Source organism: Schistocerca cancellata, chromosome 7 (assembly GCF_023864275.1).
Source record: "Schistocerca cancellata isolate TAMUIC-IGC-003103 chromosome 7, iqSchCanc2.1, whole genome shotgun sequence".
Classification (NCBI taxonomy): Eukaryota; Metazoa; Arthropoda; class Insecta; order Orthoptera; family Acrididae; genus Schistocerca; species Schistocerca cancellata.
This window is the reverse complement of record NC_064632.1, coordinates 330,484,251-330,499,531: the sequence shown is the minus strand read 5'-3', so window position 1 is coordinate 330,499,531 and position 15,281 is coordinate 330,484,251. Positions and strand designations below refer to the sequence as shown.

General features: G+C 44.2%; 1 protein-coding gene across 1 annotated transcript in view; it reads right to left on the bottom strand.

The window, feature by feature from the left end:
* LOC126092004 (sodium-coupled monocarboxylate transporter 1-like) overlaps positions 1-15,281 on the bottom strand; it is a 191,880-nt gene that overhangs the window by 136,374 nt on the left and 40,225 nt on the right. The window contains exon 2 of the mRNA XM_049907380.1: positions 2,360-2,594. Coding sequence (XP_049763337.1) covers positions 2,360-2,550 — 191 coding nt within the window. The 5' untranslated portion in view covers positions 2,551-2,594. The remainder of the gene's footprint in view (positions 1-2,359; positions 2,595-15,281) is intronic.

Below are 15,281 nucleotides of genomic sequence, written 5' to 3'. Positions count from 1 at the left end.
AACGTCCCTATATGTTGACTCCGGGATCGAGACGTGGCTGCAGGATCCGTTACAGCCATGCGGATAAGATGTCTGTCATCTCGACTGCTAGTGATAACGAGGCCGTTGGGATCCAGCACGGCGTTCCGTATTGAATCTCGACCAACGCGAGCAGCAATGTCACGATACAATAAACCGCAATCGCGTTAGGCTACAATCCGAACTTTATCAAACTCGGAAACGTCATGGTACGCATTTCTCCTCCTTACACGAGGCATCACAACAACGTTTCACCAGGCAACGCTGGTCAACTGCTGTTTGTGTATGAGAAATCGGTTGGAAACTTTCCTCATGTTAGCACGTTGTAGGTGTCACCAATCTTGTGTGAATGCTCTGAAAAGCTAATCATTTGCATATCACAGCATCTTCTTCCTGTCTGTCAAATTTCGCGTCTGCAGCACGTCATCATCGTGGTGTAGCAATTTTAATAGCCAGTAGTGTAGTTTGAAAGTTGTCCTATGCGGCCTCTTCCAAACAACTAAGTGCCAGTTGCAAAGTTATCATCTAGCTGTAAATGTCTGAGAAGCGTTCAATAAGTAATGCAACACTTTTTATGTGGATGCACGTTTGTCTTACTGGATTCCAGTACACGAGACTACAAAATCTACTTTTTCGACATAATCTCGTCTAAACGAGACAGCCGTACACCATCTTACTGGAAGGGCCTGTGTGCCTGCATGATACTACTCTACTGGCTGACGGAGCTAGTGTCTTGCTGCATCAGCAACCTCCCCAACACCCATGTACTGCTTCCTGGTGGAATGCGTCCGTCATTGGGCTGAACAGATGGAAGTCGGAAGGTGTGAGTTACGGGCTGTAGGGTGGAAGAAGAAGAATAGTCCAACGAAGTTTTGTGCGCTGCTCTTGGGTGGGTAGACTTGTGTGAGGCCTTGCGTTATCATGGAGAGGGGGAAGTTCGTTTGCATTTTTGTGTCGACGAACACGCTGAAGTCGTTTCTTCGTTTCTGAGGGTAGCACAATCCATTTTTCATCACCTCTGACGATGTCTGACAAAGAATTATCATGATCATCCTCGTAACGCGCAAGAAACTCTGCAAAAATGGTCCTTCGTTTCTCTTTAAAGTCTTTCTGTTACGCTGCCCTTGGGCACACATCTATGAATTCCCCAGTTGGTGGACGAGTGTGTCAGCGCTACCAACGAAGACCTCCAGCTGAGCAACGTGGTGTTTGACCTCAAATGGCAGTGTCTGCGCGTTCCAACACTGCTCGAGCCAGAGCTGTGTGCGACTGGTCGCCTTAAGGGAGATCGGACAGGTTTGCGTGACCTTGTTGCGATGATGACAGACGCCTCTCCCAGCAACGCACTACGTTTCCAGAATGACACCTTCACTCTGCAGCGGAGTGTGAGCTGAAACGTGTCAGGTACATCAGCGCACACTGCGCTGCAGAGTGAAAATTTCATTCTGGAAACACTCCCCGGCTGTGGGTAAGCCACGTCTCCACAATATCCTTTCTTCCAGGAGTGTTAGTTCTGCAGGGTCTGCAGGACAGCTTCCGTGAAGTTTTGGAGGTAGGAGACGAGTTACTGGCAGAATTGAAGCTGTGACGAAATGTCATGAGTCGTGCTTGGGTAGCTCAGATGGCAGAGCATTGCCCGCTATAGGTCTCGAGTTAGAGCCTCGGTCTGGTACACAGTTTTAATCTGCCACGAAGTTTCAACTCACCATGTATTGGTTCACTGCCAGATCTCCGCAGATATTCTGCAAGTGCCTATGAATATCTGCGATGTTCTGGTAAAGGAAATGGAAATGAGAGTTTTGCGTCATTGGCCGGAAGGCCCCTTGCGGGGCAGGTCCGTCCGCTTTGGTGCAGGTCTTATTACATTCGACGCCACATTGGGCGACCTGCGCTCCGGATTGGGATGAAATGATGATAAAGACAACACAACACCCAGTCCCTGAGTGGAGAAAATCCCCGACCCAGCCGGGAATCGAAACCGGTCTCGTAGGACGTCAATCCGTCACGCTGACCACTCAGCTATCGGGGGGAACGTTCTGGCAATGCGACGCAAGAAACTCAATGGCAGCTCTCTCACTGGAACGCACCTCTGTTGCAGACGCCATTTTGAAGGTTACGTATAGGCACCCTCCAGAACTTCATGAAACTACAGTGGCTGAAGTGGTAATACTTCACGATGTCCCACAACAAATTCCCGACTTTTTAATTCAAAATAGCCACAGAAAAAAAATTTGTTGCATTATTTATTGAACGCTCCTCGTAGATATGGATGATGATGGGCTCGACTCTCCAGCGTAAGCAATGGTCACATAGAAACTGCAGAAAGGAGCAGCGCACTCACCTGGAAATTAGAGACATGGATATCGGAATGGTGCTCATGGAGCGGCCTCCCATGAGGTACTCCTCGACATTGGCAGCTGGCGCGCAGAAGCCGTAGTAGACGCCGATGGCGGCGCTCACTCCCAGCATGCCAGCGAACACGGCGTAGTCCACCGCGCCCATCAGGGGCGCAGCTCCGGTGGATGAGTCCATCCTGGGCTCCAGTCGTGACGGTAACCACTGTGTGTCAGGCAGTGCTATGACAAAAAAAGAGCAAAAGCAGAAATGTAGAACTCTGTTTCAAAATGTTCCATTAAACATGAAATTCTATGAGTAGTGGTTCAATTTTCTTCTGGCAGAACTGCAAGGATGAATGATATATATTGCCTGAAAAAAAAAAGTAGAGAAATCAGAAGGGAAGCAAGAACGAAGTGAAACTTCACAGACTGAGAGGGTACGCCGTCCTACAGATATTGTATTGGAGGCAGATCTGGGAATCTTGCTGGCCACGGGAGTACCTCAGTATCACGCCGACAGATCACATAGTCAAGTGCCAAGTGTGAATAAGCGTTGTTCTGTTGAAAAATGGCCCTATGACTTTTTCGAATGAGAGGTAACATATGAGCATGTGGGGTGTCCGTGACGGACTGTTGTCTCATAATTCCCTCAATCACTATCAGCGATGACTTATTCACAACTCATACCCGTTGGGTCCCCAGACCATAGCACCAGAAGTAACACTGCTAAGCCGGCCAGAGTGGCCGAGCGGTTCTAGGCCCTACAATCTGGAACCGCGCGACCGATACCGTCGCAGGTTTGAATCCTGCCTCGGGCATGGATGTGTGTGATGTCCTTAGGTTGGTTAGGTTTAAGTAGTTCTAAGTTCTAGGGGACTGATGACCTCAGAAGTTAAGTCCCATAGCGCTCAGAGCCATTTGAACCATTTGAACACTGCTATGTCTCTCCAAAACGTTAGAAATGTAGTATCTCAGTTTCATTTTGTACCTCCAGCGTAATAAAAACTCATATTGCTACGTAATATTGAACCGATCTTATCAACTACCATGAACTAGGGTAAAGATTTACATTACACTCTGCATTTTCTTTTGTCTCCCTCGTTTCGAAAGCGGAGACAATACCAGTCCATGTTCATCAGCAGTAAGAAACAGACGATTTTTGTAATGATGTCCGCCGTTAACTGATATCTGCAATTACATGTGGTGTAACTAGCGTGGCGTAGTTGTTTTGAATAATTTTACGAAGAAATATATAAAGGGTACAAGCTTGGAGAAATAATACTATGCTCGAACATGAATAAACAAGGCTACTTTTGTGTCTTCTGTGTTTTACTAATCACAAGGGATTTTCATGTTCCCACAATCCTGCTTACAGAGCACCGAAGTATGAATGAAATATTTTATAACATTTCCTGTCCCATGAAGTCATCAACATAGTTAATTACTAAAACATTTGTATGACGCTAAATCAAAAGTATTTGTGAGCTTTGAACTGATAAACAATTGTAAACTCACGACTGATGGATGTTATAATATTGATGACCATGGCAGGATCTGCCAATCGTAACTGAACTAATATAGAAATTTTGTTATTTGTCAAAAATAACTAATTCAGTTCGCACATATTGTTACATGGACTTTACTGATACGGCCCAGGATAAGAGGAACAAACATCCACGTCGACAAGCTAAAAATAAAAAAATAAACTTGACTGTCTACAAAGAGCAAGTTGCATTCTTTTTTTTATTCATATCTTGAAATTTGTAGTAGGAAATTGTCTACTAAGACATAGCTGTTGAGGTTGCATTACAATGAAACTGAGAAATAGAAATACCTGTAATTTGTAGAAGCAATTTGAATTTTTTAGTAAATGTAGGTAGTTTTGATAGTGTTTTGTGTTTTATATGTTCCATTTTTCGACAGAACACTAGGAAATTGTTTCCATAATTTGGTCAGCCATTGTTGTACACAATTAGCCTATGAGCCCCAGCTTAATTGTAGTTACCCTAAGTAAGTTTGTGATACACAGTAAAGTGATTATTTCAATTTTTTGACATGTGTCATACATTGATTTTAACATGGAATACATAGTCGTATTACGTGTAGGGTGGATGATGAATCGTCAGTTACCGAATCTGAAGCTTTGTGTGATGGTACAACTGTGCAGATTACCTACGGAAAAATGAACCAACTCTAGGCATTTTCAACAACACTTCAACAGAATAAACCAGCATGGGCAAAGAACAAACCTGTATGAGCGAAAACAAAACCGAATTACAGAAAAAGTCAGTAGAATAGATTCAATTTCAGAAAAAGTCAACACAATAGATTCAGTTGTGGAACACATGAACACAACAGAGTCAGAACTACAAAAGACTTACCTACTCATAGCTGAGCAAACCTGCTTAAATAGTGAGGAAGCTACAATTAACGAAACCGTTAAATAACTGTCTTGCTGAGCGAACAACATTTCCGACGAGATAGAAAAGCACGTTGAAAGTAAGATTGATGAGCAAGATTCCTCACTACGCAAATAAATGTCCAATTAGTCTGCACAAAAAGGTAAAGAAAGGAACCCATATATTTTCCGCGATCAAAGCGAACGTATTAAAAGCAAAATCATTACAGCACTCCAAAATCATCTACGAGACATGGGTTATGCATTTCCGAGGTCATGTAAAGGTGATTAAAAAACTTTATTGTCAGCCACACCGATCAAATGAATAATCTTGGTCGTGAAATGAAATTAGTGAACCACGAAATAACAGAATTAAAAAATAGCTTGAAATTATTAAAAGACGGTGAGTCTATTTTCGATTAATCTAGTGTAGGTGGCCACATCAACAGAGATAACAAGGCAATATGTGTGCTCCTAATGAAACAAAAGCAACGTCCGGAGGGAGGGGGAGGGAGGTGCCTATTTCATGGAGGAAAATAAGTCCAGACAATAGAAATTTATGCATTTTCACTGGGATAATGAGAGAGCCATCATATCGTCTTCGTAAAATCATTTTGAGGTGTCATTCCTAATAGCTAGAATGACACACAGAAAATTAAGTTCATGACCGGATACACGCAGGGAAACTCTACGAGATACTCACCTTATGATGACTTCAACAAAGCATTTTTTCGAAGTACTGGTCAAAAGAACATTAAGAAGCATTATGTAAAGATGTGTTTAATTCTGTGTGCTTACGTCGAAAGATATTTAAATAATACAAAGTACTAGCGTGAAGAGTTTGCACCCGCTGATGTATTAAAAACGTTAAAGGGAAAACTCCCCTTCAAAATCCAGGAAAAATCAGTGACTGTTTCTGATGATAAAGTGCACGAATTTATATCCACAATCGATAACGTCAATCTGCTAGTGGAAAACAGGGATAGCAACAAGAACAATTGTTTTTCAATAACAACTGGGGTCACATGAACAAACAGAATGGGCTATGCTTGCATGAGAATTCACGAGAGTTGCAGGCTCCACTGATGCCTGAAAACACTCATGGAAAGTGGCATAATAATGGTAATAATGATGCACTGAACTCACGTAAATCAAGTAATGGTAATGCCTAATTCTGACCAGACAGATTATCCCCAGTATGCTGGTCGAAGGGGGTTTGAGAGGTGCAGATCTTAATGTCCACATGTGCTAAAATGATGGCGTGGACATGCGGGATGAATTACAAGCTATCCTTGAAAGCCCTCCAAACTTATAACCTACAGAGAAACATTGAATTATCGCCGTTGAAACTGAAAGAATTGATACAGTGGTACTTATTTATAAAAGGGCTAAGATAACATTTATCTCTACAACCCTGTTCAGAATAATTTCTGAACTCAAGAAGATGCCAAAATTGTCTGTTAGCACATATGGAATCCTAGGTGTCTCAGGCACACGAAGCCAAGATGTTAAGCTGTAGACCTGTCTTGAAGCAGTAGTGAAGAAACCAATAGTGTGTCGCACCTTCTGTATTGTCCAGGTGACTGACTGCATCCTAGATGTCGATTATCTTGCAGGGAAGTACGCAGTGATCGACTATTCTTTGGGAACATTAGTTTTACGATTAGGTTACCGTACCTTAGAGGTGAGGCCAAGGCCAGTTCCGACCCAGGTCTTCTTGTTAACACCTTAGACACTTGCAGTTTCAGTGATAGAATAATAGACATTGAGAATGAAGTATATGAATCGAGTCATGCTAGTGAACATTAGTGAGCCTATCTGCATGGTGTCCTGAACAAATACAGCGACATTTTTAAGAAAGGCCTGAAGTCTAACTAGAAGTTGTACCCTGCCAACCAGTCTGCTGTTATACTGCATACTACGGGCAAAGAGATCCGCTGTTACGAAAGAAATAAACCAGATGTTACGTTGGGGAATTATTAAACCACGCAACGAATCTATTATAACTTCTCGCAGTGATCATTTATGGGTCTCTTCCTGGACAGAAGGTTGGCGACCACTATGTGGTAGCACTGCATGAAGTGTTTAGCAAATATTTCTGGCTGTATTTAAGAAATGCGACGAGCAAATCTCTTATTACACTATACAAGCTGATTATTTTTGACAGTTGACAAGCCTGATGCACTTCTCTCAGAGAGAATCGTTGCTTCCTGTGACCTTTACCAGATCATCCACGGACACATTAGTGTCGATCTTGCCACAATAACCAGAAGCGAGACTCATCAAAGAACACCACATAATGCCATTCAGTGTCCCAGGTCAGTTTCCCTCTACAACTTTCAAACTCTCTGTTATCTATGATACGACGTGACTTTAAAACAACGAATTGCAACGAGATCCCTAGTAGGCTTTCAACAATCTGTTCCCGATGGTTCTTGGTAACACGTTGTCTACTCCGTCCGGATTTCAGTTGTCATCCGGCTGCTCATATGAGCCAGCCGAACAGTGGCACGAGCTTCTTTTGGTGTAGTCCTTCGGGAAGGTCTCGCGACTGCTCTGCTCCCTACACTGAGAGCATCTCGTCACCACTAACTGCGCAACTTGACTGATATATAATGCTCCCGTCTTTCTTTCGTTTTTTCTTTCACTGGTGCCATGTCCCTAACTGCCGCAGGGTCGGCGTTGTTAGGAACGGATGTGGCAAGGTTAGGATGAAGCGGTGGCCGGATGCCTTTCCTGCCGCTAACCCGTACCCCCCGGGACGGTATCAGTGTACCCCAGATGTCTGCGTCTAGTGGAATTCATGGAATAGTGCGAATGTGTTCAGATGTCGGCGAGTCGTGTAACTGAGGCGGAACGTGGGGACCAGCCCGGTATTCACCTAGCGGGATGTGGAAAACCGCCTAAAACCACATCCAGGCTGGCCGGCACACCGGTCCTCGTCGTTAATCCGCCGAGCGGATTTGACCCGGGGCCGGCGCGCCTACCCGAGTCCAGGAAGCAGCGCGTTAGCGCTCTCGGCTATCCTGGCGGGTCGTATAATGCTCCCGTCTCCCAATGAGTCTTCTTTGTTCAAAGTGCTTAAGATGGCAATAGGCTGGATCTGCACATCTATTACTGCCGTATCATCATCTGACGAAATCTCTCTTTCTCACTCGCTTTCATTTTCTTGTATATTTCAACGCTACTTGCCCGTCTTTCTTCTCCTGTTTAAGTAGCTTTCTAATCTTCCGATTTCTGTTTTGTTTCTGTTACTTGTTTGATCATAATCAGAGTGACTGAACCAGAAGCTATGCTTGCTTATGTCTTACAGAGGGACGAGCGGAGGCGCTCCTGCGTGGAGTCAGGATAGCTGTATAATATTATTAGAGTTCAGTATTTTATTCTCAGTGTTTACAAGTCATCGTTCTCCGAACAAACCTCAGCTGTTGCTAATTCAGCAACGTGTTGGATTCCAACTGACACCTGTCGAGTTAGCTCAGTGCTTGCACGCCCAGGAGAAGATGTCAGCGTGAGTGGGCCCCCAGCTGACTGCCAGAGAGCAGGCGCTGCCGTTGCCGAAGCGCGAAGTTGTCTCGGATGGGCTGCTGAGATCTACTCAGTTCAAATTCTACGATGACACTTGATGACTCATGCACGATGTACCTGGTGTTGGTATTCGCGTCTTCGGTTGATCTCCTCCCTGCCCCTGGAAGGGTGTCAGCACCAGAAGGTGCCTGTGTGTTGAACATGAACGTGGACCCGAAGCTGTCTTGTTGCTGGCTTCTGAATTGCCATCTAGTACAGGCAGCACTCTGCGATGTGGCGTTGTCTGAAAACAATCACTTTCTTCATCGTAGATGGCAGGCGACAAGCAGCATGAAGTTCATGAGGTGAAGGCTACTATCTAGAGTACATCTTCGGCTAGTTCGTAGACTGTGCTGGAGCATCTAAGACATAGACTCACTGCAGTATTGCAATCACGGAATCGAGTGTGCTATTACTGTGAATGCCATCAATCCCAATGATCAACTCACGACGAGAGCTGCAGAGGTGGAGTATTTAAAGGGAGCTAACGTGAGGCTATGATGCGAGGACTTGGGAACCAAATCCACTGGCGACCGACCACACGATAGCCGGAACTGCTGCCCCAGTAGCGACTACGCACCAGCAGCAAAGAAGAAGAAGACCTCACTAGTGACACCAAGACGACAGTTCAGAAAAGAGAAGGAAGAAAACACATAGGCAGCTGTAGGAACAGCAGTATAGCCTGCTTAACATGCGATGAAACAATGCAAGAAGCCTTAAGAAGTCACGAGCTGGGGGGCTATGACGCGAGAATCGATTCGTAATAACCGCATGTCTCCTCTTATTCTGCTATATTCACTTAACAGTCTATTAACTGGTGTCAGTCTCTTGCAACATCTCACGAGCTAACGAATATGCTTGTCTCTCTTCTTTGGTTTTTTGTCGCAGTCTACTGAATTCGTATCCTCCTCGGCATACGGTGTCGTAATGTGTTTCACTTGCGACCGACTGGCTCGCTTCCTGCCTTGACCTCTTTCTCTGGCATGACTTGTGTTTGCTTGAGGCAATTTGAACGAGACTTACCACCCCTTTACTAGCCCGTGCCGCAACAGCCCGTGAGTACGAGAGGAAGCTGATGCCTGGATTGGCAGGATAGTCTCCTTAGCTGCAACGCACGTGCCGATTTTAATATGGACGGACTGTACTGTGTGGAGACCTACTAAAAACTGGGCCAGACCGTTATCGGGAGTTTTAAATCTCACGAAAGACGAATTTTGGGAGGATCCTCAGCCTTTTGACTTCGTCTCCTGTGCCAACCTGTTCACCCCAAGGTAGCATTTCCACTCAACGTCCTCAGGTATTAGCAGGATGTTGTCATATCTATGTCTACCCTCACAGTTGTTACCTCTACTGGTCTCTCTAGTACCTCTCTTCTCATTGCACTTTGTCACGTAGCCTGCTACTTTCCTCGTTGATTCTTCTCGGGGAACAACCTCATTGCTCATCTTGTCAGACCATCTAATGTTAGAAATTTACCATATCTCAGCTGCAAGGATATTATTTTTCATTTTCCTCTTAGTCCATGCTTCATTCCTCCTTGCTTCTTCCGTCATGTCCTCATGTCTTCTTTTGTTCTAAGGCAGCGGAAATCCTCCATTTCGTCTACTTCGTGGTCCGCCTGCAAAACAGGAGATCTTCTGTGAAGTTTGGAAGATAGGAGAGTAAGTACACCCCTTAAGTAAAGCTGTGAAGTGACATCATGAGGCTTGCTTGGTTAGCTCAGGCGGCAGAGCATTTGCCCGCGAAAGGATAAGGCCCCGAGTTACTGTCCCAGTCCGACAGAAACCTTTAATCTGTCAGGGAGTTTCATATCAGCGCACACTATGCTGCAGAGTGGAAATTTCGTTCTAGAGCTTTCTGTGTCTTTCTTAAGATGCATTTATACCTGTAGCCTATGCGGCTAGCTGCCGTGCGACTGTGCTTGTCCCACACGCAAGTATAGGCAAACGTGTAATCTACATCTGAATCTACATCTACATGGTTACTCTGCAATTCACACTTAAGTGCCTGGCAGAGGGTTCATCGAACCATTTTCATACTTCTCTACCATTCCACTCTCGAATGGCGCGTGGGAAAAAGGAACACCTAAATCTTTCCGTTCGAGCTCTGATTTCTCTTATTTTATTATGATGATCATTTCTCCCTACGTAGGTGGGTGTCAACAAAATATTTTCGCATTCGGAAGAAAAAGTTGGTGATTGAAATATCGTAAATAGATCTCACCGCAAATAAAAGCGCCTTTGTTTCAGTGACTGCTACCCCAACTCGCGTATCATATCAGTGACACTCTCACGCCTATTGCGTGACAACACGAAACTAGTTGCCTTTCTTTGCACTTTTTCGATGTCCTCCGTCAATCCTACCTGGTAAGGATCCCATACCACGCAGCAGTATTCCAGCAGAGGACGTACAAGTGTAATGTCGTCTGTCTCTTTAGTGGGTTTGTCGCATCTTCTAAGTGTTCTGCCAACAAAGCGCAGTATTTGTTTCGCCTTCCCCACAATATTATCTCTGTGGTCTTTAGAATTTAAGTTGGTCATAATTGTAATTCCTAGGTATTTAGTCGAATTGACAGCCCTTAGATTTGTGCGATTTATCGTATACCCAAAATTTATCGAATTTCTTTTAGTACCCATGTGGATGACCTCGCACTTTTCTTTGTTTACTACCAATTGCCACATTTCACACCATACAGAAATTCTCTCTAGACCATTTTCTAATTGGAATTGATCGTCTGATGATTTTACTAGACGGTAAATTACAGCGTCATCTGGAAACAATCTAAGGGGGCTGCTCAGATTATCACCTAGATCATTTATGTAAATCACGAACAGCACAGGGCCTATGACACTACCTTGCAGAACGCAGGTATCACTTCTGTTCTACTCGATGATTTACCATCTATAACTACGAACTGCGACCTCCCTGAGAGGAAACTAAGAATCCAGTCACACAACTGAGAGTTACTTCATATGCACGCAATTCAGTACCTCTTCCTCAAGTGGAAGCCTATACTTCCGTGTGGGGGCAAGGTACAGCCACATGGCAACTAGCCGCAAGGCGCACATGTGTGAACGCAGCTTTAGTTAGAAGACATCACCACAACTGGAGAAGCCAGCCGTTGTGGCAGAGCGGTTCTATGCGCTTCAGTCTGGAACCGCGCGACCGCTACTGTCGCAGGTTTGAATCCTGCCTCGGACATGGATGTGTGTGGTGTCCTTAGGTTTAAGTAGTTCTAAGTTCTAGGGGACTGATGACATCAGATGTTAAGTCGCATAGTGCTCAGAGTCATTTGAACCATAACTGGAGATGGCGTATGGTGTAGCTGTAGCTAATGTGTTACAGCCAGTATTGTTCGTGATGTAATTTCTCGATGAGTACACTGACAATTCCTGCATAAACTACAGAGAATTTGCAAACTAAAATTCATTTGCTTGGCCAACTGTTTATTCAGTAATTCAGATCAAAATTTTTCTTTTATAGAACGATCTTATGCAGATATCGAAACAAGCAACTGTGAGGGAGATTCCCTGGTAGGCAATACACGGCAGATTCAGACAAGGGAAACTACGCCACATTCTTTGATAATAGTCGCCAAGTCAGTCTGCCTGTGAAGCCCGGAGGACGCACAATGCTTCGCTTCGTTCATTACTGGAACTTTAATTGCATTTTTCGAGCAATGTGCTTAGTCTAGGAAAATCAGCTTCACGAAACCAATGTAATGTGACCATTTTACGTAAGAACTGTATAGCTTTATTGTGTACTGACTTATCGTTTGTGAAATATAGAAAAGTAGCGATAAGTCTTTACATATTGGTTTGTGTGAGAAAAAAGGCACGTAATTTTTCGAGTCTTTTCAGCGTTATCTGTATGTATTTGATTTACCATACACAAAAAAGTGTTACTCTGTAAACGAATGGTCTGGCGCGTAATGTCTATGGACCTATGGTTGTTGCATTTACAAACGCTGCTGTTGAATGCAAGGACGTGATATTGTTAGAATCTTGTAACATAATTCAGAGTGACCTGCAGATGATCAGCCTTCATACGATAATTGTGTGCTGGCTCTAAATACAACGTATGACAAAAAAAAGTTATCCGACAGAATGGGAAGAGGAAAGGAAATGAAACTTCATGGTTTGCTACTTTGGTGACTGCAAAAACGAATAAAATTGACAAAGAGCTAGGTAGTACGAGACCATTTATCAGAACACAATTTTACCCCTTCTCGCCTGGATACATTCACTGATTCGGATGGGAAGGGCGTCATAAAGTGGTTGTATCCACTCCGGGACCAAACTGGCCCACAACTGTTGTAACTGGTCTTGGACATCCGGGATACTTGATCTGGGACCGAGCAGATGTCCGAACTGGTCCCACAGTAGTTCTATCGGTGCAAAACCTGGGCATTTTACTGGCCACATGAGTATCTCAACATCATGCAGACAGTTCTTAGAGAGCCGGCCGAAGTGGCCGAGCGGTTCTAGGCGCTACAGTCTGGATCCGCTTGACCGGTACAGTCGCAGGTTCGAATCCTGCCTCGGGCAGTGTGTGATGTCCTTAGGTTAGTTAGGTTTAAGTAGTTCTAAGTTCTAGGGGACCGATGACCTCAGATGGTCCCATAGTGCTCAGAGCCATTTGAACCAATCGAGTTCATAGAGACATGTGTCCTGTGTAGACGAGCACTGTCCTTTTGCAACATAGCACCATGATACTGTCGCATGAGGACACAGGATGTCCGTGACATACCTTGATGTTGTACTGTTAGAGTTCAATCAATCACTACCAGCAGTTATCTAAAGTAGACGATGGCTTCCCACACCAGGACGCCAGGAGTAACATTGCAGTTCCTCTCCAAAACATTGCAACATTAAAACGACACTCCTCCCGAAGTCTACATCTACATATATACTCCGCTAGCCACCAAGCAGTGTGTGGAGGACGGCACTATTCGCTCCAAAGTCATATTTCCCCCCGTCTCCGGCCATCCTGATTTAGGTTTTCCGTGATTTCCCTAAATCGCTTCAGGCCAATGCCGGGATGGTTCCTTTGAAAGGGCACGGCCGATTTCCTTCCCCATCCTTTCCTCACCCGAGCTTGCGCTCCGTCTCTAATGACCTCGTTGTCGACGGGACGTTAAACACTAATATCCTCCTCCTCCTCATATTTCCCCCCCCCCCTCCCCCTCTGTTCCACTCGCGGATCGCGCGAGGGAAAAACGACTGTCTGAACGCTTCAGTACGAACTCTAATTTCCCTTATCTTTGAATGGTGATCACTGCGCGATTTTAAATCTGGTTGTAATAATATATGCTCTACATCCTCGGCGAAGATCGGATTTTGGAATTTAGTGAGCAGCCCTTTCCGTTTAGCGCGTTGTCTATCTCAAAGTGTGTCCCAATTAAGACTTTCTCTGAGATTTGTAACGATTTCGCGATGGGTAAAATTACTAGTCACGAATCTCACAGCTCTTCTTTGGACCTTCTCAATCTCTTGAATTATACAGACGAACAACACTCTAAGACTGGACGAACTAAAGTATTGTAAGCAATTTCCTTTGTTGAAGGACTGCATCGCTTCAGAATTCTACCAATAAACCGCAATCTAGAGTTCGCTTTACCCGTTACTTGTGTAACCTGATCGTTCCATTTGAGATCATTTCGAACAGTCACACCCAGATACTTGACGGATGTTACCGCTTCCAAAGACTGGGCATTTATTTTGTACTCGTAAATTAATGGGGATTTCGATTTGTTATACGCACTAGAGTTCACTTAATAATATTGAGAGATAAATGCCAGTCATTACACCGCGCATTTATTTTCTGCAAATCCTCATTGATGTGTTCACAACTTTCGCGTTATACTACTTTGCTATAGACAACAGCGTCATCGACAAACAGTCTAAGGCCGCTGTCAATACCATAAACTAGATCGTTTATGTAAATCACAAAAAGCAGCGGACCTACTACGCTGCCCTGGGAAACACCTGATGTTACGCTTGTTTCTGTTGAAGTCTCCCCATTCAGGACGACATACTGCTCTCTGTCTGTTAGAAAACTTTCTATCGAACCGCATATGTCATCGGATACACCGTAAACGCGCACTTTTTGGAGCAAGCGACAGTGCGGAACTGAGTCGAGAAATATGGCATCAACCTGGGAGCCGGTATCTAGAGCCTGTTGTATATCATGCACAAAGAGGGCCAGCTGTGTCTCGCATGACCGCAGTTTCCTAAAACCGTGCTGGTTTCTGCAGATGAGCTTCTCAGAGTCTAGAGAGGTCATTATGTCTGAACACAAAATATGTTCCACGATTTTACAACAAATCGATGTCAGTGAAATTGGCCTGTAATTATGTGCATCCGATTTTCTACCCTTTTTATAGATAGCTATGATCTGGGCCTTCCTCCAGTCCCGTGGAACTTTCCGCCGTTCCAATGATCTCTGATAGATGATGGATAAGAATGGTGCTATATTTGTAACATAGTCAACATAAAATCTTACGGGGATACAGTCTGGGCCAGATGCCTTCCTGGCGTCTAATGATCTTAACATATTTACAATCCCATATACACTAAACACTATGTCAGCCGTGCTTGCGTTTGTTCAATAATTGAAAGGGGGGAATGGTGCTGCAGTCCTCTACCGTAAACGAGATTTTGTAAGCTAGATTTTGAATTTCTGCCGTCTGTTTATCATCATCCGTTACATTACCATTACTGCCAGCAAGAGAAGATATTGAATTGTTTGTAGCGTTCATAGATTTTACTTACGACCAAAATTTTTTGGGGTTATTTTTGAATCTGCAGATAATATATTGCTTTCAAATTCGTTAAAAGAATCTCTCATTGACCTTTTGATAGCTGCTTTGATTTCGCATAATTTCTGTTTGTCATTGGGGAAGTGACTACGTTTAAAACAACTATTCAAAATTCTCTGCTTTCTTAACAACTTCCTAACAT